At 56.5% G+C, this 26,804-nt stretch overlaps 13 protein-coding genes and 2 non-coding genes across 15 annotated transcripts; 8 read left to right on the plus strand and 7 right to left on the minus strand.

Moving 5' to 3' along the window:
• Nucleotides 1-219: 219 nt before the first annotated feature.
• Nucleotides 220-3,938, minus strand: SCHCODRAFT_02674381 (uncharacterized protein; the record flags this gene model as incomplete). The annotated part of the gene is made up of 17 exons (XM_050346698.1): nucleotides 3,762-3,938; nucleotides 3,687-3,711; nucleotides 3,564-3,625; nucleotides 3,431-3,510; nucleotides 3,364-3,380; nucleotides 3,227-3,308; nucleotides 2,749-3,177; nucleotides 2,387-2,561; nucleotides 2,149-2,327; nucleotides 2,076-2,097; nucleotides 1,984-2,013; nucleotides 1,618-1,931; nucleotides 1,447-1,564; nucleotides 1,041-1,398; nucleotides 967-990; nucleotides 489-919; nucleotides 220-437 (listed from the first exon to the last, which is right to left on the minus strand). Exons 4-17 carry the CDS (start codon nucleotides 3,494-3,496, stop codon nucleotides 220-222), a joined length of 2,463 nt encoding a protein of 820 aa, XP_050202777.1. The 5' UTR covers nucleotides 3,497-3,510; nucleotides 3,564-3,625; nucleotides 3,687-3,711; nucleotides 3,762-3,938.
• A 112-nt stretch (nucleotides 3,939-4,050) lies between these two features.
• On the plus strand, nucleotides 4,051-5,884 carry SCHCODRAFT_02605516 (N-terminal nucleophile aminohydrolase). The gene is made up of 8 exons (XM_003036047.2): nucleotides 4,051-4,281; nucleotides 4,333-4,412; nucleotides 4,469-4,619; nucleotides 4,683-4,894; nucleotides 4,947-4,976; nucleotides 5,027-5,128; nucleotides 5,205-5,343; nucleotides 5,493-5,884. Exons 1-8 carry the CDS (start codon nucleotides 4,185-4,187, stop codon nucleotides 5,612-5,614), a joined length of 933 nt encoding a protein of 310 aa, XP_003036093.1. The 5' UTR covers nucleotides 4,051-4,184; the 3' UTR covers nucleotides 5,615-5,884.
• A 51-nt stretch (nucleotides 5,885-5,935) lies between these two features.
• Nucleotides 5,936-6,009, minus strand: SCHCODRAFT_t20. The gene has a single exon. It is a non-coding gene; the product is annotated as a tRNA-Ile (tRNA).
• Nucleotides 6,010-6,264: 255 nt separating this feature from the next.
• SCHCODRAFT_02605519 (uncharacterized protein) lies at nucleotides 6,265-9,019 on the plus strand. The gene is made up of 8 exons (XM_003036046.2): nucleotides 6,265-7,111; nucleotides 7,163-7,297; nucleotides 7,349-7,423; nucleotides 7,477-7,750; nucleotides 7,803-7,978; nucleotides 8,035-8,217; nucleotides 8,284-8,414; nucleotides 8,467-9,019. Exons 1-8 carry the CDS (start codon nucleotides 6,331-6,333, stop codon nucleotides 8,665-8,667), a joined length of 1,956 nt encoding a protein of 651 aa, XP_003036092.2. The 5' UTR covers nucleotides 6,265-6,330; the 3' UTR covers nucleotides 8,668-9,019.
• Nucleotides 9,020-9,191: 172 nt separating this feature from the next.
• Nucleotides 9,192-12,188, plus strand: SCHCODRAFT_02605520 (uncharacterized protein). Its single transcript, XM_003036045.2, has 6 exons — nucleotides 9,192-9,443; nucleotides 9,501-9,626; nucleotides 9,677-11,200; nucleotides 11,252-11,340; nucleotides 11,396-11,881; nucleotides 11,934-12,188. Exons 2-6 carry the CDS (start codon nucleotides 9,525-9,527, stop codon nucleotides 11,980-11,982), a joined length of 2,250 nt encoding a protein of 749 aa, XP_003036091.1. The 5' UTR covers nucleotides 9,192-9,443; nucleotides 9,501-9,524; the 3' UTR covers nucleotides 11,983-12,188.
• A 79-nt stretch (nucleotides 12,189-12,267) lies between these two features.
• Nucleotides 12,268-12,341, minus strand: SCHCODRAFT_t19. Its single transcript has one exon. It is a non-coding gene; the product is annotated as a tRNA-Ile (tRNA).
• A 234-nt stretch (nucleotides 12,342-12,575) lies between these two features.
• SCHCODRAFT_02605524 (alpha/beta-hydrolase) lies at nucleotides 12,576-14,334 on the plus strand. The gene is made up of 5 exons (XM_050344167.1): nucleotides 12,576-13,012; nucleotides 13,062-13,151; nucleotides 13,210-13,262; nucleotides 13,315-13,459; nucleotides 13,508-14,334. The coding sequence occupies exons 1-5, from the start codon at nucleotides 12,644-12,646 to the stop codon at nucleotides 14,030-14,032; spliced, it is 1,182 nt and encodes a 393-aa protein (XP_050202778.1). The 5' UTR covers nucleotides 12,576-12,643; the 3' UTR covers nucleotides 14,033-14,334.
• SCHCODRAFT_02661193 (guanine deaminase) lies at nucleotides 14,191-15,789 on the minus strand (the record flags this gene model as incomplete). The annotated part of the gene is made up of 5 exons (XM_003035246.1): nucleotides 14,191-14,616; nucleotides 14,667-15,149; nucleotides 15,205-15,224; nucleotides 15,279-15,481; nucleotides 15,530-15,789. The coding sequence occupies 5 exons, from the start codon at nucleotides 15,787-15,789 to the stop codon at nucleotides 14,191-14,193; spliced, it is 1,392 nt and encodes a 463-aa protein (XP_003035292.1).
• A 984-nt stretch (nucleotides 15,790-16,773) lies between these two features.
• On the plus strand, nucleotides 16,774-17,626 carry SCHCODRAFT_02605528 (uncharacterized protein). Its single transcript, XM_050344168.1, has 2 exons — nucleotides 16,774-17,025; nucleotides 17,079-17,626. The coding sequence occupies exons 1-2, from the start codon at nucleotides 16,926-16,928 to the stop codon at nucleotides 17,177-17,179; spliced, it is 201 nt and encodes a 66-aa protein (XP_050202779.1). The 5' UTR covers nucleotides 16,774-16,925; the 3' UTR covers nucleotides 17,180-17,626.
• A 309-nt stretch (nucleotides 17,627-17,935) lies between these two features.
• On the plus strand, nucleotides 17,936-18,639 carry SCHCODRAFT_01168676 (uncharacterized protein; the record flags this gene model as incomplete). The annotated part of the gene is made up of 2 exons (XM_003036043.2): nucleotides 17,936-18,226; nucleotides 18,277-18,639. 2 exons carry the CDS (start codon nucleotides 17,936-17,938, stop codon nucleotides 18,637-18,639), a joined length of 654 nt encoding a protein of 217 aa, XP_003036089.1.
• An 830-nt stretch (nucleotides 18,640-19,469) lies between these two features.
• SCHCODRAFT_02015055 (mRNA capping enzyme, alpha subunit) lies at nucleotides 19,470-21,388 on the minus strand. The gene is made up of 10 exons (XM_003035245.2): nucleotides 21,262-21,388; nucleotides 21,141-21,203; nucleotides 21,000-21,087; nucleotides 20,816-20,947; nucleotides 20,680-20,763; nucleotides 20,552-20,631; nucleotides 20,355-20,495; nucleotides 20,104-20,304; nucleotides 19,877-20,048; nucleotides 19,470-19,813 (listed from the first exon to the last, which is right to left on the minus strand). The coding sequence occupies exons 1-10, from the start codon at nucleotides 21,366-21,368 to the stop codon at nucleotides 19,625-19,627; spliced, it is 1,257 nt and encodes a 418-aa protein (XP_003035291.2). The 5' UTR covers nucleotides 21,369-21,388; the 3' UTR covers nucleotides 19,470-19,624.
• A 115-nt stretch (nucleotides 21,389-21,503) lies between these two features.
• Nucleotides 21,504-22,359, minus strand: SCHCODRAFT_02605535 (E3 ubiquitin ligase SCF complex, Skp subunit). Its single transcript, XM_003035244.2, has 5 exons — nucleotides 22,230-22,359; nucleotides 22,108-22,169; nucleotides 21,847-22,034; nucleotides 21,670-21,793; nucleotides 21,504-21,616 (listed from the first exon to the last, which is right to left on the minus strand). The coding sequence occupies exons 1-5, from the start codon at nucleotides 22,318-22,320 to the stop codon at nucleotides 21,596-21,598; spliced, it is 486 nt and encodes a 161-aa protein (XP_003035290.1). The 5' UTR covers nucleotides 22,321-22,359; the 3' UTR covers nucleotides 21,504-21,595.
• Nucleotides 22,360-22,512: 153 nt separating this feature from the next.
• Nucleotides 22,513-23,316, plus strand: SCHCODRAFT_02605541 (mitochondrial 54S ribosomal protein YmL2). The gene is made up of 5 exons (XM_003036042.2): nucleotides 22,513-22,537; nucleotides 22,593-22,664; nucleotides 22,721-22,819; nucleotides 22,870-22,937; nucleotides 22,988-23,316. Exons 2-5 carry the CDS (start codon nucleotides 22,610-22,612, stop codon nucleotides 23,171-23,173), a joined length of 408 nt encoding a protein of 135 aa, XP_003036088.1. The 5' UTR covers nucleotides 22,513-22,537; nucleotides 22,593-22,609; the 3' UTR covers nucleotides 23,174-23,316.
• A 174-nt stretch (nucleotides 23,317-23,490) lies between these two features.
• SCHCODRAFT_02605547 (uncharacterized protein) lies at nucleotides 23,491-24,943 on the plus strand. The gene is made up of 5 exons (XM_050344169.1): nucleotides 23,491-23,550; nucleotides 23,611-23,854; nucleotides 24,045-24,206; nucleotides 24,288-24,522; nucleotides 24,586-24,943. Exons 1-5 carry the CDS (start codon nucleotides 23,505-23,507, stop codon nucleotides 24,628-24,630), a joined length of 732 nt encoding a protein of 243 aa, XP_050202780.1. The 5' UTR covers nucleotides 23,491-23,504; the 3' UTR covers nucleotides 24,631-24,943.
• On the minus strand, nucleotides 24,488-26,759 carry SCHCODRAFT_02605548 (AP endonuclease). The gene is made up of 11 exons (XM_003035243.2): nucleotides 26,513-26,759; nucleotides 26,315-26,459; nucleotides 26,063-26,230; nucleotides 25,924-26,007; nucleotides 25,761-25,875; nucleotides 25,600-25,699; nucleotides 25,494-25,542; nucleotides 25,432-25,439; nucleotides 25,267-25,375; nucleotides 24,584-25,180; nucleotides 24,488-24,520 (listed from the first exon to the last, which is right to left on the minus strand). Exons 1-10 carry the CDS (start codon nucleotides 26,517-26,519, stop codon nucleotides 24,778-24,780), a joined length of 1,188 nt encoding a protein of 395 aa, XP_003035289.2. The 5' UTR covers nucleotides 26,520-26,759; the 3' UTR covers nucleotides 24,488-24,520; nucleotides 24,584-24,777.
• Between the last annotated feature and the right edge of the window lie 45 nt (nucleotides 26,760-26,804).

The following is a 26,804-nucleotide window of genomic DNA, read 5'->3' on the forward strand; positions in this document are numbered from 1 at the left end:
ATCCTTCATCATCGACATGTAACTTCGGATCCAACCGTGATACCCAGGGCAATATAGATGGAATTGTACGATGTCCCCGAGCGATACAGTCCGGAAAGCCATCCTCATTCGTTCCAGTAAACAAGCAGTCGCGACATAAGGACAACGGTAGGTAGTTATACAGGGCGATAGATAGATATAAGAGATTGGATGTCGGAGCCAGCCCGCCGTCCCAGAAGATCATATATACGTGCTGCGATACCACTGCGTCTCCGTGGTGAACTGGTGACCGATGCTGGGTCCTGTCGGAGGCATCGCTTCGGGGTGCACCATGTTCGCTGCTGGGTATTGATAGCCCGAGTATGGACGAGCGTGCGATGGTAGCTGCTGCTCAGCGACAACGGGTCGATGCCCTGTCTGGAAGGGCAGTCCGCTGGCGCCCGATGCAAAGATGGTTTCTGAAGATGAACTTCAGCAAAGGCTTTCAGATTGACATGGGTCAGACTTACCACCAGCCATCCCAACCGTGCCCCACTCCGGCGACCCATCGTACAAGTCGAAGTCGAAGAGAGGTCGCTGCGCCTGCGTATGAGTGTTATCCGCCACATACAACAGGTCCTGCTTGTTCGGCAGCGTCGGCCACTGGTGTTGCTGGAAAAGTTCGTCTAGGCGGTGCTGCTCCTCCTGCGTGTGCGGCAAACTGGGGTCGGGCGGCGTGTACGCAAAGGTGTTAACAGGAGGAGTGATGCGCTCGTCCGGTATCATGACGTGCGCCTGTGCCATTTCGGGGTTGCTGAGAGGGGTGGCGATAGACGAGGAGACGGAGGACGAGGCGACGCTTTCATCTGGGGCGGATTGCTTGCGCTTCTCGACCCTCACGAAGGTGCCGCTGTCGTCGAAATGGAAGCCGTTTCGCGGGAAGAGATTGTAGATGACGTCCCTGCAGTAGATGTTAGCGTTACCGTGAGTTGGTTGAAGACAACATACAAGTGACGACCGGCTGGCTGCCATCTACGAAAGATTAGCATCATGCGATGGTGAAAGAAGACAAATCAGCGAACCTCTTCCCATAGAGCTGCAGCAGTCTAATCCCCTTGTACACGTCGTTAACATCCGCCTCGCACTCCTTCCCCCTCTCCCTCGTCCGCCAGATATACAGCATCAGCGCCGCCGTCGAGCAAAATACCGCCTGCTGCACATGGATCCACGGGATGAAGCCCTCTCGCGAGTGCACGTCCAACACACGCAGACAATTACGCGCGAACTGCGCGCAGGTAGACAAGGCAGCTAAAGAGCGGGTGGAGTCAGGTGAGGAGATGCCGATGCGGTGGGCCTGGATCTGGATGTAGCATTGGAGGGCGACGAGGGAGGCGGCTTGGTTGCGGTATATTTCGTTGGGCTGTGTGGGGTCCCAGCGGACTGTGCTTGGGTTAGAACGAGGGAGAGAGTGGTGGAAAGCAGGCTTACGATGAGCAGGCAAGGTACAGAGCCATTTGTTCAACACCGTGTCGATACAGCTCACGACACGCGCTTCCCAGGCTTCTACACTCATCCCGGGTGGCATTTTCGGTCTCCGACAAGCATACTATCATCTAGTGTCAGCAAGACATCCACCTAAAGGGATACAAATCCACTCACAATCGTCCGACATAACACCCCCAAAATATGCACGCCCCTGATGAACGCGTTCATGTACACCGGCCCCGCAATCTTGCCCGGCGGCTGCGTGAAGCCTGTCGACCAGTACTCGTCGTCGACCTCCAGAAGCGGCTCAAGGTTGATATCCTCGTCCCCCGTGGCGCGCGGACGACCCATAACAGAGGTGACATGAATATCCTGGACGACGAGAACCCAGTACAGCCGCTTGTAGAGCTCGTCCTGTATTCGGTCGGAGGTGCAGCGGCGCTTGTGGGCGCCAATCTCCTGCGCGAGACGGATAGCAGCCGCGTGAACTAAAAAAGATATTCAGGACTCGCCAATATCGTCGGAACGGAAGCGGCTCACTGTACGAGGTATCATCGCAACTCGAGATCCCTGCATCCCGTGAGTACTGTGCCCTTGTCCAAAAACAGATCCTATCCCGAGCCCGAACGCACCATGGGCATACAAAACACCTAACTGTAGGAATGCATTCAGTACCTTTGCCGGCGCTCGTTAACGGATACCTACCGCGGCAGCCTGCAATTCATAGAGATCCGGCCCTACCGGGTACGTGCGGCGGATGAAGCGTATCTGGCTGTACCACTGCCACCCGGCGCTGTTCTCAGCCCCTGGGCGCTTGTCGGCGTATACGCGCGGATCGTCCGTCATGCGGGAGGCGACGGCACAGATCATCAGGAGAAGTGAGCCTAGGAGGGGAGATGAGTTCGGTGGGGATAATGCCCTGTAACGGGAGATGCGAGCGTACCAAAGCCATAGTGTCGCTCGTGCATGCCGTTCGCGATGCCGCGCTCGATGGTGGGTCGGTGGAGGAGGGACATGTAGGTGTTGTAGGTGCGGAAGTAGAGGTCGACGAGCATCCGGATTAGGGATGGTTCTGGGAAGGTGAGTGGCATGCGGTCGTCGGTCAACGTTAGCTCCCACTTCCTCCCGAGAGCGACATTGAGGAGCGGACAAATGAAGCAAGGAGGGCATTGGAAAGGCCGGCATGCGCGGAGATTGAAGTCGGGTCCGTACGAAACGTAGGTGGGCGAGGTAAGGAATTCGGAGAAGGGAATAAATCGATGTCAGATCGCATGGTCAACCGGTAGAGTACCAATCACCACTCACAGGGCGGGCGTTCCAAAACTCCATCCGGCGCTGCATGTCGGGCTCGCCGTCTTCCTCGGTCGCATACGCTGCCCGAACGTCTAGCGCGCACTTAATGAATGCGACCGTGCTTGCAGGCCCATATACGCGCTCGAAGCCGGCATTAAGAACCATGTCCTTGAGTCCATGGGTCAGGGATGTCACTTCGACGTTGGTTTTGCTGATTTCGTCGGAGGCTGCTGGAGACGGTTCGGTGTTGGGTTCGAGGGGCGGAAGGGAGAGGCTGTCATCGTCGGATATGTCCTCAGAGTATCGAGGGGTGTCCTGAAGGGTGCGGATGAATTGCGCAAGCCGGATGATAATCTCCTTATGGGAAGCGGGGGGCGTGGTGGTGAAGAAGACGTCGGTGTCGTCGAGAATAGCTGTCACGAGGGTGTTGGTGTCGGCGTCCTAAGTAACCGATGAATGTGTGCGGGCATAACGGGAACGCGGCGCGTACTTGGAATGGGCGATAGGCGTCCCCGCTTGTTAGCTTGGAGCACTCGGCCTCCCCTGTGCCCTCCCTTGCTGCCGCCTTCGCTCTTCAGAGTGAAGGATAAGATCGACAGTCAGAGTGGGTATACAAACGATGCTTACGCGGCAGCGGATCGTCTCTGAACGCAATTTTGAGCAAGACCGCAACTACAGAGTGAAGGGGGCGCACCTTGCTCAGGAAATGCGTGCATTCAGACCCAAAGGATATACAGTGCGTGCACTTGTTGCCCGGCATCTTGGCACTGTCGCCTGCGCAGATGCCAGTGAGACCACGGCCTCCCTCATAAGTGGATCGAGCTCACATTTGACTGCGGGGGAAGGTCAGTGACGAGGATTGGGAGAGCGTACGTATAACGTACTTTTCCTATGAGGATCGACGGAATTCGATGAGGGGGGAACACTTGGCTGAGCAATACGACGCCTACCTTTTCCTGCATATATCGCAGGCGCCTGCAAGTATGATAAGTCCCCTCGCTTCCTGCAGAGAGACTCGGACGCACCTTGCAGTCGTCTCTTCTTCGACCCTGGCGCTGGTCGAGAAGTACTAGCACTCTCCTCACTGGCCATTTCCCCCGCGGTCTCAGTTGTTGCCCAGTCAATATCCAGAGTCCCGAAAGTTGAGGAAGAAGTTAAAGAGGAAGAAAGAGAGTCGTAGTGATGTGTTCTGGATTAAGATGCAGTGTCCCTGCCAGGACTAATGCGGGGGCGCGTCGGCCCGCGGACGGCATCAAGCGATCCTCGCCACAAATTCCCGCGTTCGGTCCGCGACTTTGTTTGCCCGCATTTGGACAGAGACGCGTCGTCGCGCGTGCGTAAGCCCCATCCGTCTCGACGCGCGTTCTTGTGAAGGCGCAAGTCTTTCTCTCGCCACTCTACGTGCCATCCCTTTACAACCCCTTGACTTAGCCGGGAGGAATACGGCCATGAACTCATTCGCCTCGCGTTTCGCCACCACGGGCGCTCTGATGGAGCTCCGAAATGCGCAGAAGGAGCTGGACGATGCGGATGGCGAGAGCCCTGGTGCGTTTGCCTGCGGCTTCATCGCGATCGATAACTGACACGATGCGCCAGCGATGTGGGGATCTATGGGCGGCTTTGGCAACCTTGTGCCAGGAGCGCTCCCTCAGTTCGCTGTACCGGGTGTGCAGGACGTACGTGAAGCGCGCTTGCATAAAAGAGCGTACATTGACTCAAGAAATACCCATAGCCCTCTGCCTTCCTCCGCCTCCACACCGATGACCATGCCGATCCCAACTGCCGTATCAAGATCCAGCACGGTACCACCACCCTCGCATTCCGCTTCCAGGGTGGCGTCATCGTCGCCGTCGACTCGCGAGCAACTGCAGGGAGCTACGTTGGTGCGCATCCTTCCCATTTTCCCCTTGTATCCCTTTCAGTAACTAATTTGACAATCCTACCAGCATCCGGCACGGTGAAGAAGGTCATCGAGATCAACCCGTACTTGCTGGGTACTATGGCAGGTGGTGCCGCCGATTGTCAGTACTGGGAAACCTACCTTGGCATGCACTGCCGGCTGCACGAGCTCCGCAACCGCGAACGCATCTCTGTATCTGCAGCGAGCAAGTACCTGAGCAACCTCGTTTACAGCTACAAAGGGATGGGTCTGAGTATGGTGAGTTTACGACCACATAAATCACTCTGAGTGGATGTTGATGATACCTTAGGGAACGATGATTTGCGGCTGGGATAAGACTGTGAGCTAAAACAAGTATTGTCAGCTTCACCCTCTCATCATCGCTTGCAGGGTCCTCAAATTTTCTACGTCGACTCTGATGGCACGCGCCTCAAAGGCGACCTCTTTTCTGTTGGTTCTGGTAGCACCTTCGCCTACGGTGTCTTGGATCAGGCGCGTGTCCTCTCTCGAACGCTTTCCCATCGTTCTCCCTTCCCAATCTAACTCTTTCAATCTAACCCTCACCCAGGGCTACCGCTGGGACCTCACCGACGCTGAAGCGCAAGAGCTCGGCCGCCGCAGCATCTACGCCGCTGGTCACCGTGATGCATTCTCCGGCAACACATGTAACCTCTACCACGTCCGCGAGAACGGCTGGGAGTTCATCGGTGCGTGCCGGACTACTTCATCTTCCTTCTTGCGTAGCCTTTTGTCTACCTCGCAAAACCCTCGCCTTCTACATGCGTCACCTTTCTTCATGCACCATTTGCTTGTTCTCGCGCCGCATCGCGAACTACATAACTGACCAATTATCCAGGCAACTACGACCTGTCGAAGCTGCACTACGAGGGCCCGGGCAACGTCCCGGGTGCGCCTGGCGGCGGGTACGGCTACGACGTGCGCTTCGAGGGGAGGAATGTCGTCCCTGTGTCTGCGTAGTCTTAGCGGGATAGAAGTGACCGCCATTAGCGAGCGGCAGTAACTGTCAACAGCGATGAAGTCTTGCGCTGGCAGACGTGTTCTTACGATGGGTGTGATGTGTATTATGTGTTAGCAGACTGGAAGAAACTCACTTTGTATACTGTGATCTGTCTTGGCCTGAATTCTGACCTCAAGGTCCGCCAGTGCTGAGCATTACCGCTTGTGCATCTCCATTTGACTGCTATTTGCCTTGTGGTAGATCTGTATTGATGATCTGTAGACGATTGGCACTCACTTGCGCTTCCCCGGCGCAAAAAGAGAACCAGCGTCGTATCCACATGGCCCGTACGGGGGTCGAACCCGCGACCTTGGCGTTATTAGCACCACGCTCTAACCAACTGAGCTAACCGGCCGGTGGGTAATAGCTTCGACGCTCGGCCCACAGGTCACGATTTTCGCTGATTGTCAGGTCTGTAGTCATGAATAGCATCTCTCCTCACCTGTGAGCACAAGCTATATACTCGGGACCTGATTCCATCAGGAAACGTATCAGTTCACCAGTCCTTACAACAGGTTGAGCCGCCCATCAGGTTGTGGGTCCACTCTATTCAGCACACGTGCGTCGGACCGCGATCCGAGTGCCAGCCTTTGCGCCATCTGGCCTGCTTGTGAACCTCACCGTCCGAGTTGTCGGTGACGATCTTTACGCGCCCGGATCCCCCACTTCCCTCCCCATGCGCCGACCGTGGTCTCCCAGCTCAGATCCCTCTGTCGAGGCAGTGGACTTCTCCGATTACCAGCGCGCCATCACCAACAACTCTCCTTACGACAACAGGCAGTACACCGGCCGATCTCACGAACCTTACGACCCGCGATACGATAACGAGTACTCTAACGACAATATTCACGACTATGCTAGTGGGAGGGGATACACAAATGGCATTGACTATCCTACTGGCAATGACTTCACGAACGTGGTGTCACCCGTGCCCCGACACGCACCTGCTCCCTTTTCCCCTCCGCTCTCCCCGCCTGCGATGACGGTGGCTAGCCACTCGAGTGCGGATAGCTACGGTGGCATGTCATCTTTTGCTGCTGCAAGCAATTCCTCTGTTCCCCCAGGCGCCGCCCCTCGCCAGCACTATGCCGATCCCTTCACCTCTACCAATCCTTACAACCGCGAATCCTACAGACCTTCTTCCGCCGAGCTCGACATCACGAATGTTGGAAGAAGGCCCTTCTCCCGTCCTCCCGAACCCGCACACACCACACATTACTACCCAGAAAGCGACTACGCTCCCCCTTCACCCTACCGCTCCAATCGCTCGCATGCGTCACATCCTTCCTCGAGGCGCGGCACGTATGACTACAACGATCCTTTCGCGTCTCGTCCCTCGCTCGCCGGATCCCAAACGTCGAGGAATACCGTCAGTAACCCATTCGATCCGGCTGCTACTATCAAGCACGGTGGCAAACAGCGCAAGTTTAAGGGAGAGGGACCGTATGGGAATCTGGGTACGCGCGTGCCTATGCTTTGTTCTCTATGGAGTTCTCACATTCCCGCAGACTCTCCAGGGTCGTATGGGTATGACGACCCTTTCTCTACACCGTCATACGGCCCACCATCGTACGGGCATGAGCCGTATATTGGCGCAAGGTCGTACGGTGGCGAGCCTGTGTTGCCCTGGGGCCCTGACGATGGTAGGCCTGCTGTTTTCGCTGCTTCCTCACAGCGGCTGATAGCTCGCATAGACGCCGACCGCGCAACCATCACCGACGAAGTCAAGGAAGAGCGCGTTCGTATGCTCGAAGAGCGCTTCTCTTCCAGTAAGCCTCTTGCTACCATTCGTACCCACCTTTCTCACCCCCTCGTCCTTCAGAACCCTCTCCAACCTTCCGCCCTGACCCCGACGACGCCGGCGAGTACCGCGACCCTAGCACTGGTGCTCTCATCGTAGGCACCGCAGATCGCCAGGGCGACCTCGTCACGCAGGGTCCTCGCAAGCGGCTTGCCGTGCGCATTCTGCAGGTGCTGTTCGCCATCGGTGCCGCGATTCCGGCGATTTGGGCCGCATTGTTTGTGCATCCGAAGAAAGATCCTTCGCTGAAGGGCAGCACGGCGAGCTATGTGCTGTATGTGTGGGGTGCAATTGGGTGCGTGGAGGGTGTGGCTTAGGCAGGTTATAGTGAGGCTAACGCAGAATAGGTTTGTGTTGATCCTTGCCGTCTACTTCATCCACCCGTGTATGCGGCGGCGCAAGTTTGCGAAGGCGAGGGGCGCGAGTGTGGGTGGGCTGGCGAATACGGGCATGATGGTGCTGCCCGTCATGCAGCCGGGCGGGAAGAAGAAGGACAAGGGGATGAAGAGGAAGAAAGGACGAGGTAAGCCACGTCGCATGTACGCTATCGCATAGCGCGCGCTAAATAGCGCTCTTCAGGACCACCATCCGGCGACGTGCAAGTCAACCTAATCGTCGACCCCGCAATGTTCGGCCGCGGAAGGGACGAGGAAGAGGAGTCCGAAGAGGAGGAGCCGCGCCGAGAACGGAGAGGCGGCGGGCCGCCGGGTGGCTGGGACGGCGATAGCAGCTCGGCGGGCTTTCGGAAGGATGAGGAATGGGGTGCGTGATTCAGCGAGCTGATGCGTGCCCGGGCGGCTGGCTGATTAGAACTACCCTTTATCGCAGGTGCGGCACCGCCTAGCAAGAAGAAGCGGAAACCCCGACGGTCGGTTATGGCCTCGCTCGCAGCCGAGAAACACTGGGAACGAGCAAGGTCTTACACTCATAAACTCATATGGGTCGATGGCGCGATGCTTGTGGGTCTCTTTCGTGTTGAGCGTTATTGGTGAATACTCAATTTGCCCGCAGGTCGTCTACTTCGCCGTCTTCATCTTTTCCGCCATTGGTGGTTCATGTACAGCTGGCGACGACGGAAAGACGTGGTGTACCGCGTACGACGCGAGTCGAGCATGCGCGTGCATAACAGCCCTATCCTTCGGCATCACCATATTCTTCGGGGTGAAGGATCTCGCTGCGAGCAAGACCAGTCCTCGACAACGGGGTGTATAACGCATGGGGGTGTCAACATGTGTATGTGCATACCGGGCGGATGGTTGCGTATCGCATCTGAGGGGCTACCACATACTTACGAAACGTACGACGCGCTCTCCGATATGGAGAGTATGACCGGACCCTCGAACCTTGCTTCATCTATCGCACTGGCGTGCCACAAATGTGTTGTACTGCGCATGCGCATGGACACTGTGCTACTGTTGTGCTACTTCCTACCTTACGCGTGTTGTCCAGTACATGAACATCTTTATTGCTAATAACGCAAGTAGGTTTGAAGGACTACACAAGGGCGTTGTTTGTGGCAACCGCTGCCGAGTGGCAACGTAGTACTTTCTGGAGTCTCTGAAAAGGGGCGCGCAGTAGCCTAGGCTTGCCTTAAGGTCCCCAGAAACGAGCTTGCCTTCAAGCTTACTGCAGCAATCTCATGATAGTTGACAATGATTAGGCACAAGTTCAACCGTGGGAATGATGGCCAGCGACTATATCACATGCATGTGTGATCGTGCATCATGCCAGCCTGAGCGCCAGAGGCGCGTGCAGCTTCGCCTATGTCCTTTGCACCTCCTCTCGCCACCAATCGCATCGCTTAGATCTCCTCACGAACGACACTCCTTCGGTCGCAATACGCTCCTCACGGTCGACCTCCATATCATATCTCGCTTAACCGACGTCGCTACGCCACGCCTATCTGCTCTGCTTCGTAGAAGCGCGGGGAACTTTACGCCGTTCTCATAATTTCTTCGTTATACCTCGTCACCATTTCAGAGTCTACGGTGCGCCTTTGCCAGTCTTCTAACAAGGTGTAGGGGATTCATCACTGAGCCGAGCAGGAGTCGGTTCCTACTCATGTCGCTATGGTTAAGGACTGGGATTACTATACACGCACTGGCATCGACCTAGCAGGGGCTGCATCATCGTATGCCTTCTCTGCGGCGAAGGGAGCCACAAAGCTGGGGGTGCGTCTGCCATACAATATCCCATACCGGGCCGCTGAGGCATTTGATAGTTCGCAGTGACCAGAAAGGTGGCGGAGACAGGCGTCTCTGCAGCAACTAAGGTCGTCGACCTGGCCGTCTTCGGAAACAACCCTGTCACCAACCCCCTCGTCTCGGGCGCCATCTCTCATCTGCTCACCCTCGCGGAGCAAATTACCCTCGCCCCAATCCACCTTTCTGAGTACATCACCAGCACCTCCCTCCTCGCCGCACATTCTTCCATTAATGTCCTCTCCGTCATATTCCCCGGCAGCTCTGACGCGTCATTCTCGCTTGCCTCCTTCATCACGCTTGTCAAGCGTGAATGGAACGCGGATGCTACGGGCACGGGCCGCCAGTTCGGTCTAATAGAAGTCGGGCGCGCCATGGTAGCCTGGGTTGCGCTGCAGGGCGTGACGCAGGAGTGGCAGGAGCGAAATTGGATGAAGCACCTGCGCGAGATCCAGGTGAAAGAGCCCAAGAAGTTCGATTCGATGCGTCAACGCAAGGGCTCGCGCATACGGGTGACGTCCGATGTCTTCCTGTCCGGCAACCGCGCCCAGATCATCGCTGCCGATATTGGCGTTGCCCCTATCGCTCGACGGACGTGGTCAACACTCACAGTGCCGAAGATACGCTCCGCTATACGGCATTCTGGTTTGCTGCATCATGGAGACCCGTCAGCATCGTCCGGTCCGCCGCCACCGCATTTATCTATCCCTGAGCTGAAGGTCAAGCTGCGCCGGTTGTCCAAGCTCGTTCTCGCCGGATATGGAGGTGCATCGCTGCTATTCTTCGGCGTGTCACCCCTTGGTAATGCGTCAGGCAAGCCGGGCAAGAACGACAAGCTCAGCGAAGAACGCCATCTTGCGCGCGCGATTGACGCCTCGGAAGCTGAAGCGGCTGGTGACTTCGAACTCATCGACTACGCCGAGCTCGATGACATGGACGGCATGGGTGCCACCGCCGAACCAGGCTACTCCTGGTGGGACGTGCTCCTGGGCAAACACGACCACGAGATCTTCGAGCGCTTCGCGAACGACGACGCAGCGATGAAGGAACAGGACAAGGGCAAAGGCAAGAACAAGGGATCGGCGTCCACCGAAGAAGCGCGCGAGAAGCTCGCGGAAATGCGCTCGACGGCGGTTGTTGGTGCAGAGCATCTCATGCCCCGATTCTGGGTGCTCACGGATCACGCTCGCGGCGAGGTCGTGCTTGTGCTGCGCGGGACGATGTCGCTGAACGAGATTGCTGCCGACCTAACGTGCGAGCCGCTTCCCTTCGTGCACGCGCATACGCCAAAGGTGGACGAGGAGCTCGAACCTGGTGGGATCCCGGGCAACTACTTCTTCCCGTCGAAGGAGAGGGAGGGACATCCGGAGGATGGGGAGGAGCATCATGTGCATGCGGGTATGGCGCGAATGGCAAGGGCTATGGGCGAGATTGGCAAGCCGGTGCAGGTCGCGGTGCAAGAGGCCTTGTACAGGAATCCGGACTACGACTTGGTACTTTGCGGTCATTCTCTTGGTGCTGGGACGGCCGCCATTTTAGGTTTGGTGAGTTCCAATCTCGTTCTTGTGCTGATTGACCCTAATATTCATCCCAAGATGTGGGCCGACCCGAAGACCTGCCTCACCGTGCCATGCAGTGGTTTGCCCGTTGGTAGACGCGTAAGCGTCTACTGCTTCGCGCCGCCGTAAGTCATTTCCATCGTCAGTCGTTTTGCTGTCCGAGTGCTGACTTGGCCTCAGAGCTCTGACCTCTGGCGCGCTCTCCAAGCTGTCATCCGGCCTCATCACCTCCTTCGTCTACTCACACGACATCGTCGCCCGTCTCAGCCTCGCCTCCGTCCGCGACCTCAAGAATGCTGCAATGTGGCTCTGCGAAGCCGAGGCCGACGCACAAGGCAAGGGCAAAGCCGAGGGCTACAACGCCGTCACCGAGCGCGCTAAGCGGGTCAAGGACGGCACGGCCCAGGAGGGCGACCTTGAGTGGCTCATCGCGATGCGTAAGACGCTTGAGGCGAGCATGCAGAGCGTGGACATGTTCCCGCCGGGGCGCGTCTTGTGGGCCGTGCGCGACGGTGACATGCATCCCGCGCATCAAGTGCATAAGCAACAAGCATTGTCTGGATCGCAGTCGTCGGCGTCAGATGGTGCGGATAGATTGCGCCTGTTTGAGGTGCTGGATGTGGAGAAGGTCTTCAACCAGATCGTGTTTGCGCGCGATATGTTGACGTGCGTATGCTGTACTTTTCCTGTGCATTGCTAGACTAATAAGTGCCTCCAGCTCGCACATGCCACACCAGTACGATCGGGCGCTACACGAGCTGCTCTAGAGGGTGTTGAATGTCTTGTCTTCGACTTAGCTGGGCTGGTCAAACCTTGGGCTCACGGACTTGGTACCCATGTAGATAGTGTGCGCGGACAGAAGATTGCCAGTGTTTGCTTATGCTACATTCATTCTTCTTACATACTTATTCCTTGTAATATAGCTTTCGTATAGTAGGAGATGGCACGTAAATTCTGATGTCTTTACCAGGCCATCACTTCAAGCAGCGGGCAAGTAAGACAGGTTTGTCCATGATGGACATGCTGTGAAAGGGGCAAAAAGAATGTGTTTATGGCCCGTACGGGGGTCGAACCCGCGACCTTGGCGTTATTAGCACCACGCTCTAACCAACTGAGCTAACCGGCCAGTGTACAATGGCCTTAATGATATACACTAGAGCTGTAATCTTGAGCAATTGCGTCTCTCAATAGGTAGCTCTTGACAATCGAGCACTGCGTACACTACAGACATCCAATCTTCTACAAATGTTGTGGCTTATATGCTAAAAACGAACTTTCAATCACATACATAGCTGGTGCGCGCTTATGAATATCCTGAAGGGGTTACCATCATCAATCAAGGCTTTCTAGCTCCGTCCAGGCGCCGGGGACGAACTAGGGGCGTGAATCTTCCTTTCGACAACTCACCCTTGCCCTCCCATCCATTTCATGAAGACAATTCAGTCCTTACTATGTCTGGCTTCTCTCTGTATCTCAGCATGGGCCCATGAACTACACTTCGACCAGGAGGCCGCGATATCATCACTCTCACAACCTACACGAGCAGCACCATCCAGAGTTTTACGAGCTCGATCCACCATCGTGCATAGACCCAGCTCGCGAGAGGTCATCCGGAAAGCACGCCTGCGCTCACTTCAGCATGAACAGAGCGAGCCCGTGCAATGGACGCCTGTAGAGGTCCTCGGGCCAGACATCGAGGATAGACATACCCTCGTGCAGCTTTCGCGCATGTCAGGGAACGCGTACGCGCTGCCTGACCAGAAGAACTGGTACGACCTAGATGCTGCGTGGAACACCGTGCGTGTCAATAGTCATTCAGATAAGCTGTTCACTCACAATGTCGCAGAGCTTCCCCATAGGATGGGATGGATCGGACGGCTTTAGAGGCCACGTCTTTATCTCATCTGATAATTCTACAATCGTGCTCTCCATCAAGGTGTCCCTTCAGCTCATTCCGGGATCATGACTTGCGATTGACCATCCGTGAACGCTAGGGCACGACGCTACAAGGGCCGACATCGAAGAAGGACAAGTACAACGACAACCTGTACGCGCTCATGCCCATATCCCTTGCGATCATCTTCCTCACTGCTCCCAAGACTTTTCTCGTGCTGCTGTGCACGCGTAGACTTCTCCTGGGTCTTCCGCCAAGTGTGCGATTGCTATGCGCGCAACTGGCGATGCGACAACACATGTCTAAGAAACGCCCTCATTGAGGACAGTCTCTTTTATTCGACGGGGGTGGTACGTGTGCTCTATCGCAGACAAGGTGACTTCACAGTCATTCCATAGGGACTCATCGACGACCTCGTCTCCTTGTACCCGTCTGCCAATATTTGGCTGACGGGTCACTCGCTCGGTGGCGCGCTTGCCAGCCTTTTGGGTGCTACGTACGGCTTTCCCGCCGTCGCATTCGAATCGCCAGGCGAGCGACTAGCGGCAGAGCGCCTGCATCTTCCTCTTCCACCGTCCCTTACTCCATCGGGCCTACCAGATGTGCCCGTCACCCACGTCTTCCACAACAGCGACCCCATCCCGATGGGCGTCTGCAACGGCATCGGCTCCCCCTGTGCGCAAGCGGGCTACGCGCTCGAGACGGGTTGCCACCTGGGCCGCAGCATCGTCTACGATACGGTGAACAAGCTCGGATGGAAGGTCGACGTCCGACGACATCCTATCAAGGAGGTGATCACCAAGGTTATTGAGGCCGCGGACGTCGAGTGGGAGGACGGACGCGACGTCCCCGCGGCCGTGGAGGAAGCAGATTGCATGGACTGCTACAAATGGGAGTTCGGGGACTTCAAGCTAGCGCCGTAGCATGAAGAGGCGGCCGCCACCTTAACACAACAATCGACAATGACTAGCAATGTACGAATACGCCTGTATTATACTGTTAATGTGCTGTATGTATTATATATCTATCCTTTCCTCGGATGTACCTATATAAGATCTAGCTCCATTCGTCTATCGACACATTACGCCCTATAAGACGTTCCTCCGATGAGCCTGCCCTGCACGTACACCGCCGAGATGTTCCTATCGTCCCCACAGAACAGGAAGCGCTCCAAGAGGCCCATAAGGTTATCCCCGACATGGATATCCGGGTCGACGCCCCAGAGGTTTGGGTTCCCAGAGTCATTTCGGCAGTTGACCAACAACGCATCAAACGCCTTGCCAGGCGCGAAGTTCCCAATGTGGGCATCCAGCGCGCACACCTGGGCGCCGCCGAGGGTCGCAAGGTAGAGCAAGGTGTTCACAGAGAGCTGCCGGTTGGCAAATGTGGTGGGTGAGGCTGCGCCTGGTGCGCGCATGGCGATGACTTTGGATGCGATGCTGGCGTTTTGGACGGCGTTGAGAATGGATGGGGAGAAGCCGCCAGAAACGTCCGTCCCGAGGCCGACCTGGGTGATGGTCAGTCATACGAGCACTCATCGGGGTGAGTGAAATATACCTTGATGCCCTTGTCGAGGTATTCCCCTACAGGGGCGACGCCGCTGCTCAGATTGAAGTTGCTAGTGGGGCAGTGGCTAATGCCAGCGTTGCGCTCCTTGATCAATGCAACTTCTGCAGGCTCAAGATGGATCGCGTGTGCAAGCACGGTGTTCCCCCTCAGCAATCCAAACTTGTCGTACACGTGCGCGTAGGTAGCGCAGTCCGGGAAAAGCTCCTTCGTGAACGCGATCTCGCCTCGGTTCTCCGATATATGAGTCTGAATACGCAGCGCTGGGTCTGATGCCGCAAGCGTACCGAGACCGGATAGCAATGGAGGCGTGCAAGAGATAGCAAAGCGGGGTGTGAGGATAGCGGACACTCGCTGCGGGGTGCTCGGCGGGTATGTTGTAATATGCGCGATGAGCGCTTCCGTGTCTGCGAGAGACGCTTCGGGTGAGGCTTCGCGGTAGTGGTCGGGGCTGTTCCTGTCCATGTTGCATTTCTGGCAGTAGAGATCAACGTGGGACTCTCGAGCGTATTAATCACTGCACACCTACCCCGATGAATGCGCGCTGGCCTGGTCAAGTATGAGCCTAACCTACTTGAGACGACATGGGACGTCATAGCGTACCTCTCGCGTGCACTATGTCAGCAAGGATCTTGCTAGCCTCAAGGTGCAACGTGGCATAGTAGCAGCATGTCGTGGTACCGCAGTTGATGATACGCTGGACGACGGACTCATAGGTGCGCCGCGCGAAGTCGACGTCAGCGAACTTCGCCTCCATCGGGAACGTGACGTGCTTCAGCCAGTCCAGTAGCTCGTACTGCTGCCCGCTACATGGTCGTCAAATGTGAGGCGAATCGTACAAAATCGGTACGCACCTCCCAATGTTCGGCTTCTGCGGGGCATGCGTGTGGGTATCGACGAAGCCTGGCATGAGAAACTCGCCGTGACGCAGCTCAGTGACTTCCGCATCCACGCAACATTTCTGAGCGAGCGTCTCCTGTACCAGCGAGCCCTCTACGTCTTCGACAATCCATTCGATCGTACCTACATCCCCTACCGCTAGGAGGCATCGAGGCAGAAGCTGAGACTCGGTCAGCGTTTGCGGGTTGACCACGGCGCCATAGTAGGTACGCATGTCGCTTCTGAGTAAGGTTGAAGATGGAGTGTAGGAAATGAGGAGAGCACGCGGCACTCGTCGTGGAAGTCAGGAGCAGGCGGACAGGAACGCGCGCGCTGGGCGCCTGTTCGATAAGATAAGATTAGCGCCCGGAAGATCAGGATGACTCACCTCAAAGTTCTGATCTGCCTTGTGTGGTCTTGTTAGGCCGACACCCCGGCTTAATTCCTACTCCCACTCACGTCCCGCTGTCCGCGCCACAGGAGTTTGAGCTTTCACAGCTCCTGCTCCGGCGACACCTATATGCGATGGACACCCTCATTCAGTGAGTAATGAGGGCAAGGGAGAAGGCGCTGACGATCCCTCGAAATACCTTCTAGCCTCTTGTATGCCTTCGTCTTACGCGGCTACCAAGCATGCCGATCCTCAGGAGATGACTGATTCCTAAAACCTTCGGGACTACGACTTCGACGCACCGGATTTTCCACTGCCCTTGGCATCTGGCACCTGCACTCAAACTCGGCACGGAAAACTGAATGTCTTTACCTTCGTGATTGCCTCGGCGACTCAGAAGCGCGCAAGGTCATCGTGAAGACAGAACCCTTGACATCGGGAAGCGAACGCTCGCCTCAGCAACGTCATCTGTATGGTCTACTCTGCTTGGCCGCTCGCCGATTCTGCTCCGCCATGTGAATGAGACCATGCGTACCTCAACTCTATCCCAATACGGCCAATACATGGACCAGTATGCTCTACGATGTGTTCACACATTTGGTGACAACCAGGGCGCTCCATGGAGAAGTTGCTGCATACGAAATATACGACATTCCGCCCTCCTTGCTGTTTTTCTGAGCAGACGAGCAGGAATCCCCTCGTCCACCTACGTGGCGTATCTTGTAGACGGCAAAACGCATCATTTTCGTCGCCTCTGCGGAACCTTCATTTCATGCGCAGAACGGCTCGTTACACGGGTGCGTCAGGACCTCTTGGAACTGCCGCGTGCGTGCTACGGCCGATGAGGCCACACTCCGTGTTATGCGCGCATTCGAAAGCACCTTCGGCTACCGTGGCACGCGTAAACCACCCGGAAACTCTTCCCTCCGCTGTCTTCCGTCGTCGACGCACGAATGAAGGCGGACAGCTAGGGCCAAACGATGCGAATCACTGACCCTCCCCCAATACGCCCTGGATCTCAGCCTTCTTCCACCCCGTCCTGCGTGCTTTCGCTGCCGAATGTGCACACGCTTCGCCACGGTAAGCCTTCTTCGCGATCTGCATGAACTGCCAAGACGTCTGATCCTTGACAGAGGGCGACGAGCGCACCCGTATCGCGGAAGTAAAGATACGGACCAGAAAACACCTACCGTGCTCCCTCTCTTCGCTCCAAGCTGCATTGCAGGACGTGTGATGCCGATAGGTATGCGACGCGCTGACGTCACAACAATCAGGACACACCGTCCATCGTCCACCACCTGCGGCATCGCTGCCCGTATAGATGGCTTGTTCTCAACTCACGCGGTACTCTCGACGCGTTTTTACGCGTCTCCGTGGTGCGTTAGCATGCTGCAATACCTCTTCTGCGTGAAACGACACCAAGGATGCTAAATTAACGCGTTGGTGGGCAAGCGAACATCTGATCCGTGACTTAGCACATGAGGAAACGACTGCGCTGCAGAATTTGACCTGAAGCGAAGCATCGAACACAGGTCAACGCCATCATGACGAGCTAGCGACAGGCAGAATATATGGTAGTCGTTAGTAGCGTCTAGTAGAAGGTTCATACGCGAGGAAGTCCCTATAACATACTGCTGTCTACCTCAACACAGACCAGGTTATCCGCCTTCAAATACCAACCGCCTTGTTCCCTTGTTCTGCGCCGCTCTTGTGCCCAAGATTTCTGAACCTGATGCGCTCATTCGCCGGCGCCCTGAGGCCGAGGTCCTGAGCAGACGGAAGGGGGAACCGCAGATGTCCCGATTGCCTCGTGGACAGCAAGAAATATAAATCGCTGGAAATTCCCTCCTTCCCACAGCCTCCCTTGTCTACCGTCACCGTCGTCGACAGCGTTAGGCTGCCCTCGTCGTCGCGTAGCGTAGCCATGCAGCCACTCCGTCGCACCGTCTCGCAGCCTGTCGTCAGCTCCCTGCAGCTTGCCACGAACGGCATGCCCAGCGCGCTTAACGGTGTCAGCGCCCGCGGCGGCAACACCAGGACCGGCGGTGGTGCGCCTCGGCGTGCGTCGGGCTCCGAGACGATAGGTCGGCGTGTCCTCGCGGACATTGAGTGGTGGCGCGTCGATGGGAACCCAGGCGCGGTCGACGTGATGGATGGCGTCGACGAGAACCTCGCGACGATCCCTGACGAGCCACAAGCGGCCCAGGACACGCAGACGGAGGATGCGCAGGCCCGCATGCAGCCCGCTGTCGGGTTTGCGCCTGGAGGAGATTCCCATATCGTGCGCTCTCAGCGACCGCTTTAGCTATATGCGTACTGATGGGTATTCAGGTCGCGACTACCGCGCAGTTTGCGACACTCTCCATTACGCCCCACACTCCGGCGCGTCGCCACGGGCAAGATGGATCGTTCTCGTCCGTGGAGTCGACCCCAGAGAGGCGTGACAGGGATGACGACGTCGACATGGCGGATGGCACCTCCACCGAACCGGAGGATAGCCTCCCCATGCCGTTCGTGCTTCCCCCAGCCCCCGAACGTGCCGTGCGCGCACCTATACTTGTAGCCCGCGCCCACTCGTTCGCAGACGTGTTCTCGCTGCATCACGACTATGACGAACACGACATGGACGACCCCTTCGTCCTCGACTGGACCGTGTCTCCCCTATCGTCGGTCTGCACGCAATTCCTCGACTAAAGGGACCCCACGAAAAGAGATCGAGGGCCCATCGCTTGCCCAGCAGCGACCCCGCATATACGGCCTGTTCGTGCGTCACAGGATGGACTGACAGCATCACTTCCCGAATTCCCGGCAACCTTTCCTCTCTCGCATATGCATTCCATTCATCTCTCTTCTTCATCGGCATTGCTCTTCATTTTCGCAACTTTACGACTTCTATACGAGCATCACCGGCTGCAATTGCAGGCGCACGAAACGTGACCACCTGGGGGAGGTCTCGCTATTGTTACCTACTTGTCTTCCATTGGATCACTATCCATACCCTCAGGCCTCTGGTCACCGCACAAAAGACCGGCTTATAACCTCGCGAACTATCTATCTCCTTCAACCGCTTGCTTTCTCGTTGACGGTGCAGCTCTCTTCCTTACTTTCTGGTCTTATACTTTTCTATCGTCCTCTAACGTGTACCAATTAGACACCATACCAAAGTCCTGTACCTACTTGTCAAAATGCTCTCGGAATTGTTTGTAAAACCTGTGACCGTTGCAGATGATGTTTACGACTCGATACGACACTTCTGCGACCTCCTGTTGTATGTACGCTGTACGACGCCGCCGACTGTACATCGCCGACGAGCATGAAGGGCCTCCTGTACTGTGTACATTTCACGAATTGATACGACCTGGTGTTCATCTTGACATGGCGAACGCTCGGCTCGCGTGTACCGGTCAAACAACGACGGCCTGATGGCCCGCTGGAATGGGTGCCTCGGGCGATGAGTGGGAGTAGTTCTGTGGACGCGTGACGGAATGGGGTGCTCGCGCAATGTCTGACGCTCGGCAAAGGGTCGGGGGCGGAAAGTCGAAAGCCGCATCCGCACTTTGTACGAGGAGCCACGGCGTGCTGGGCGCAGGGGCCAATGGACGAGGAAGAGCGGGCCCATGCGTGCGTTCGGTCCGCGCTGGGCGTGCTCGCACCGCCGTGAGAGGCAGGGACGGGAGCATCATCGCTTCATGCCGGCGATGACTGCGGGGCCGCCCACTTTGCTCCACGGGGACGAGGCCAGAGGACCATATCGTATGACCGCACTAGGCGCAGCGGGTCGTGGGGCAGCCGGTCGTGCTACAGGCGGTTTTGGTCGCGCTTGTCGTTCTTTCCATGTGTGGCGTATCCTTTGTGTCCTGGACAGGAGCTGCGAGGGAAGACGATACAGTCAGCACGGCGAGCGCGGGTGAATGGAGACAATTGAACTCACTGCGTCCTTCTCTACACCATCCGCGATACTTCGGATGATGTTCTCCACGACCGATATATGGTTGCCATTGGGCTTGTCATCTCGGAAGCGCATCATTCGCCACTTCTGCAATTCCGAGTCCCAATGAACCTCGACGATCCGGTCATCGACCTGTACGCCGCTCTCCTTCAAGCTGGGTAGCGAACGGTTAGATCTAGCAGCAAGTTGCGGAGGTACAGCACGCTCACCTCTCCCACTCTTCGTCTGTCACGTAGAGTTGATCATAGAGCTCGTACTTCGACATTCCTCGCTCATCGCCATACCAAGCATGCAGAGCAAAGACAGGCTTCGCGAAGAAGTCGGGCAGTCCAGGATTGCTAGGACTTGGTGGAAATCGCACGACGAGCTTGAAGTCAATGGAGTTCTCCGATGGCGGCTTCCACTTGAGGCTGGACCGAAGACATGAGTGTCGGTCACCTGAGCGGAAGGCAAGACGTACATATTTCTATCCGTATTCGGGGTATAAGGCGCCTCGACCTTGGTATATATGAGGCCATCGTTGCCATGCTGTAGTTTCGGGATGTCTTCGTCGAAGACTTGCGAGACCTGATATGCGGCGTGCATCTTCTTGACCTGTATGCTAAGCGCCAAAATAATCAGTAGTTGGACCATCACCTGACAGACAAATTCGCGTACTGGAACGGCTGCAGGTTGGCCTGATCCGGATGGTCACTCAACATGGTGGCGTACGGCTTGTAGAACCAATCGCTAAGTCTCTACGAACGGTTAGTTCAACGGCTCATTCCATGCTTGGGTGTACGCACGCCATAGCGCTTGTCCAGGGGCTTGTTCATGATGTACTGGTCGTCGACAACCATACAGTCGAACGCCAGGTAGCGGAGGGTCTCCTAGAGTCCAAGTCGATCAGAGGAAAGTTGCTGAAATACGTGGCTAGCTTACCGTCTTGGTGACGGGATCGACGTCGAGGACGAGTTCACCGTCCAGGAGAGTACTTCGTATAGGAATCGCCAGTTTCTCGAAGTGGGGGAAGTAGAAGCCCTCAACCTTTCTGTACGTATTGTGGCGATCGATCTGCCAATGCCGTGTGAGCAGGTACGTCTGTAAAAGGAGTATGGACACGCACCAGGCATGTTATCTGCTCCTGGGTCTCCGGGTTCGTCAAGATGAGCAGCAGGACCCGAATGCCGTCCGACTTCTCGCAGACCCAAAAGCTTCGGCATAAGTGAGTATAGAGGGGTATGGTGACAGTACCACGGACACGTACTCGTCATTTTCAAGATCTGCGAGGTTCCTTTCACCGAAACTAATTGGTTGACTGCCGGGGAACCTGCACAACGTGTAAGGGGGACTGCCCTCATTTGTGCCACTATCGAGCAGCTGTGCACCTGTCATTGTCGAGGTGGCACAGACGCGCAACCTGCGCCTTCAGCCATAAGCCCTGGTCCGAGTTTGGGTGTACGAGCTCGCCAGGGATATCGGGTATAGGTGACATTTGAGAACAAGGTGAGCGCGCCTATGACGCGTTGATGGTTGTTTGTGCCGCGATCGGTTGCGGAAAAGGAGTTCGCACGCACGAGCCTCACGCAGATGCGGGCACTTCCTCAGCGATACGAGGGCGCTCACACGATAGCAGTTAGATGTTGGCTTTGGTCATAATATACAGAACATGCAACGACACAATTGGATAGCAAGAAAGGGAACAGTACACTACAACACCGTCTAGCGGTCCTCTGCCCATTCCTGAAAGATAGCATCAGTGAAGTGTCCTGTGCGGCGCGACGAGCGCAACTCACGTTCTCCTTCTTGATCTGGGCCTCCTCCTCGGGCGTGAAGTCGTTAACAATGTTGAAGAGCTTGCGGATCTCCTCGGGCGTCTTGCCCTTGATCATGTTCGCAACGGTCTTGCAACCAACATCGCTGTGGTCCGATGAGCAATCAGGTAGATAGGACACGAAGAAGAGGTTGCGCACAGCAGAGGCTTGATGTCCAGGTAGTTCGCCGCGAGGATGATCTCGAAGAGCATCTCCTGGTCGACGTTGATGAACTTCTGGTCCCACTCGCTGATGTCAGTTGTCCGCTTGCGGGTCTCGTCCTGGCTCTGATCGGTATCAGGCGTCGGGAGGGGCTCGCCGCGATGGTGCTCGCAGTACTCGAGGACCTAAGAAGAAGAGATTAGCCGCCGCTCAGACTTTCTCTTTGTGGCACGTAGATAGGCGCCGCGCAGCACGCACCTTCTTCAGGACGCTCGAAGAAACGTTGGGAAGGGGAATGGGTTGCTCGGACTCGCCGACATCTGCGATGAAGGGTCAGCACATCGCCACCGAGCGCGCAAAACGCGCGTTTTGTGACGCACCCTCGAGCATGTTCTTGATCAGCACGGAGCGCTCAACAATCTCCTTTTCGGTGTTGAACTGCTCATTGTCGGAGGTAACGAGGAGAACCATTTTCGATGGCGGGAGTGGGCGAGTGGTGAGGATGCGGTGAGTGGATGCGGTGCAAGTCAAGTTGGGGTGGTCCCGAGACGCGCGTTGTGACTGTTATATATGCCCGCACGCTCGGGACCGGCACCGGCCGGCCGGGGCGCGGCGGCCAGCCTCGCGTGCTCCTTTTGAGGGCTCTTTTGTTTCCTTTCAAGCTCTTGCTCGCATTTCATTGTTCCAAGTGCGTATGTTGTGAGAACCCTCCCGCTTTTGTTCTTCTCTGACGTTCTCCGAAGTTCGTTGCGGGGGAGCCATGTCGTTCGTCAGCCGCTGCATTGAGTCCGTAACAAGAAATCCGTTCTCTTTCGGTGCGCGACAATAGTAGCCGAGTTTGTGCACAATTGACCTTATTGTTTGTGCACAGGCCTTGGTGCCGTACGTACGGCTACGAAGCGTGCGGGTGGTAGCGTCCGCAACCACGGTGGTTCCCCAGGAAAGCGTTTGGGTATCAAGAAGTTCTCAGGTGTGTAGACCCGCTCGCTAGTGTGGCCCACGTCTGACCTTCGCGCGCAGACCAGTATGTAATTCCTGGCAACATCATTGTCCGCCAGCGCGGCACCCTCTTCCATCCCGGAGACCACGTACGCCGCCACATACACCTAACCGAACGCGTGCTGATTCCAGGGTTCAGGTGGAGATGGGCCGTGACCACACCATCTACGCTGTCGCTCCCGGCTTCGTGCGCTTCTACAAGCAAAAGTGGTTGCGCGGCGAGCGACGATTTGTGGGGCTCGTACTCGAGAAGGGCGAGACATTGCCTCGGGACGAGACCGCGCGCGGACGCAGCCGGTACTGTGGCCTCGTCCAGCTCAACTGATCGAGCGCGTCCTCTCACCCTCGCTATCTGTATACACCTGCTTTCCCTGCCTAATGCACTCGCGCTATCCAGTCGCACCTCTACTCTGGAACGATATGAACGCCCCCGATCACTGTCTGTGTGTTCGAGCCATTCAAGCCTTCAATACGGTCCTGCCTACTCTCGATCACCGCTACCCCGACTCGACCTTGTACCCTTATCCCCCCCTCTGCTCGATCGCCCTTCCGCCTAGTTCTGAGCTTAAGTGCCCTTGTGATGACATAGGCTATATATAGCCCCGAGCAACCACTTCCTGCTTCCCATTCGCATCCCTCTTCCAACCACCATCACCATGTCAGACTCCTTCGTCCTCAGCAAGAAGCCAGTCCCGGTGACAGGTACGTCTGTCCTTCACTATAGCTTCTTCCCAATTTGTCCTGTCCTACTCACCTCAACAGACATCCCGTCCGAAGAGGCCATCGTTGCGCGAGCCAAGGAAGTTCTCGCCTCCATCCCCCAATGGAAGGAAGGCAAGGCGTACAAGGGCGGTGTGAAGACCTACACTCTGCCCAAGGGCCTCACTCCCGGCACGTCCGCGGAGGACTTCTGGGCGTGCCGCGTGAGCGAGCTTTCGCCCTCGGACGCGTCGTTCGACGCGATGTGGGCCCACCTTGCGAAGGACAAGGCCGAGAATGAGATGAAGTGAGTGTTGCGGCTTCCGCGTTTCTTTCGGTCTGCTTGTATGCTGCCCTTTGTCCCCTTCGCTCCGCTTTCGGCTTGCTTGCAGATCGCTCTCGCTCTCCCTCCAAACCGCCTACCGCCCGAGCTTCGTTTCGAACGCGAGCATAACGAGGCAGAGAGGCGTGCATCAACTTGAACTAAGACAACACAGATATATGCCCATCATCCGCAAAGTGACGAAGGTCGAGGAGATATCCCCGGCTCAAGAGATATGGACGCTTCTCTACAAGTTCAATCCGGTGATGACCCCGCGAGTGTTCACGGTCCTACAGCTCGCTCATCTTGATGAGAGCCATCCGACCGGACGCGTTGGGTACGTTATGCTCAGTCGTACCTTGACATGCGTTCGTCCTCGCCTTCGAATATACTGACTCGCTTCTGCTTTCGCACGTAGCATCATCGTGCAGGTTCCCATCGACCTCTCCCCTGACCCCGAGCTCGCGAAGCTCGAAGAGAAGGGCGTCAAGGCGTCCTACGTCAGCGTCGAGCAGCTCACCGAGACTAAGGACGGCACCGACAGCGGCTCCGAGGCCGGCAAAGTCAGATGGACGATGGCCACCTCGAGCCATCCAGGCGGAATGATACCCGACGCTATCACGAACGCGAGTCTGGCGGGAGAGATTGCGAAGGTAGGTGTCTTCCTGGTGGTGTGGGATTGAAGCGACGCGCTCAAAACAATGCACCTATCGCAGGACGTGCCGAACTTCTTGAGCTTCCTGAAGAGCGTGAAGGGCTAAGGACTTGCGGGGTTGGGACTTGATATGGAGCGCTTGACATCCTAGTCGTATGAAGGCCAGTCGCAAGGTTGTATGGCGGATCTCTATCTAAGATACAATACCGGGATCGTGGATTGGGAGCTTCGTGGTTCCGGGAAAAAGGTCTTCCTAATCGTCATCTTCGTCCTCCCCACAAGACGAACACTCGCTCTCCTCCTTCGCCTTCCGCTTCTTTCCTCTCGACTTCTTCGCTGCCGGTGTCGTCTTTTTGCTTGCCGCAGGAGCTTTCGTTGCCTTCTCCTTCCCCGCTTTCTGCTCCTTCCCCGCTTTCTTCTCCTTCACCGCCTTCGCCCCCACCGCCCTCTTCACCGCTTCCCCAATCTCCTCCACCATCCCTTCCTGCGCCGCATTGAACTCCTCCGTCGACATCCTTGACATCCGATTGAGCACGTCGATCTCGGTGTGCCAGACGTCGGAATTGTCGCCGTTGGGGGTCTCGAGGATGATGGGCATGTTCCGCGTGCGCGGGTCGGTGAGGATGTGGTGGAAGGCGGGGAGGCCGAGGGTGCCTCTGCGAACGAGCGTCAATTATAACATGAGGGGGTATAGAGCGAGGGTGGGGAGCGAAAGGATGATTGGCTGGTGGAAAGGACTCACTGCCCAACATTCTCATGTCGGTCTTTGTTCGAATTGTGCGGCGTCTTGGAATCGTTGAGGTGTAGCGCGCGCAGGTACTTCAGGCCGACTTGTTGATCAAAGTCGGACACTACGATGTTCGCTCAACACCAATTCCTCGTCTAACAGGAAAGCTAGCCGACTCACTGACAGCACTGGATGCTCATGAGTATAGTTGCCCTCGACAAAGCAATGGAGCGAGGACTCACTTCCATCCCTCTTCCGTCGAGATGTCATAGCCGGCGGAGTAGCCGTGGCCTACAATGAACGGTCTGTCATATCTGAAGCTCGCATGATATGAAGGAATATGCATACAGGTGTCAAAGCATACGCCGACGCGCTCTTTGTTCTCTACCTGTTCTATGATGCCTGCAAGATGGCTGAACTGACCGCCAATGATGTTGCCCGCACCGGCCTGCGAGCAAGGTCAGTTTGTTCAGATAACCTAAGCCGCTCGGACAAAGACCATCACACACCATGTTCTCAATGACGGTGACGACAGACGTCGTCTCTTTGTGGGCGCGATTGAGGCATTCAGCAATGAGAGTCAGAGACTCTTCTACCGAGCCTTGGCCAACGGTGGATCCTGGACTGAATATGAGTTAATGAAGGCTGTGTGGATGGCGGGGGCAAACGTACTGGAAGTTGTACAATGTGAGCCCGAGCTGCTCGCATCGCTTCAGGTCGTCTACGAAGCAGTCGTATGACTTCGCGCGTTTCTCGCTGTTTCACTTCAGTCCGCTGTCCGGGTTGCCACGATGCAAACGTGAGCACGTACGCATCCGGGTTTCCTAAGTTGACAAGGTAGCTTCCGTGAGGAAGTATGTGGTCGGGGGAGTAGCCGTGATCTCGTAGTCGCTCAGCAAACAAGCTAATAGACGTTTCTTTCAAGTCAGCGGAGTCCCATTTCCGCTGAGATTTGACGAAGAGGCCGAATGCGTTCGCGCTGTAGCAGACTTCCGTCAGTCAAGCAGAACCCAGTCAAGACTAGGCGTGAGACGGGGGCGCGCTCGCAATGACAAACACTCACCCTATTGCGAGCGCGTTTGCAATGGCGTTCTCTACTCCCCCCGCAGCAGATACGTGTGCACCGACCTTCCATGGGCTGTCTGCGCGAGGTCTTGGGGGAGGTGCATCCTTCGCCTTCGCAGGTTTCCTCTGCTTCTTTGGCTTCACTACAATGCGATGTCAGCGACATTCGAGGCGCCAAATTACATTAATTCCTCACCTACCATCTCCTCTGTCTTCGCCTCGACTACCACAGATACCGCGACAGGCTCGCTGCTGGCGTCTAGGGGCGCAGGCTCTATTGCTGCCTCGCAGTCAAGCCGTGGTCGTTTCGCCGCGCGAGTGCTCGTCGAACGTGTTTGACGACGGGAGGCAGACATGTAGGTTGTACGGAATGCGTGTATGGGTGTTCTGAGTACAAGACGACGCGTTGAAAGTGCAAGCCAGCACAAGGACATGAGCGCGCGGACGGACGCGTCGGGCCGATCATCGGCGCCTAATGGGACACGCAT

Source organism: Schizophyllum commune, assembly GCF_000143185.2.
Source record: "Schizophyllum commune H4-8 unplaced genomic scaffold SCHCOscaffold_1, whole genome shotgun sequence".
Taxonomy (NCBI): Eukaryota; Fungi; Basidiomycota; class Agaricomycetes; order Agaricales; family Schizophyllaceae; genus Schizophyllum; species Schizophyllum commune.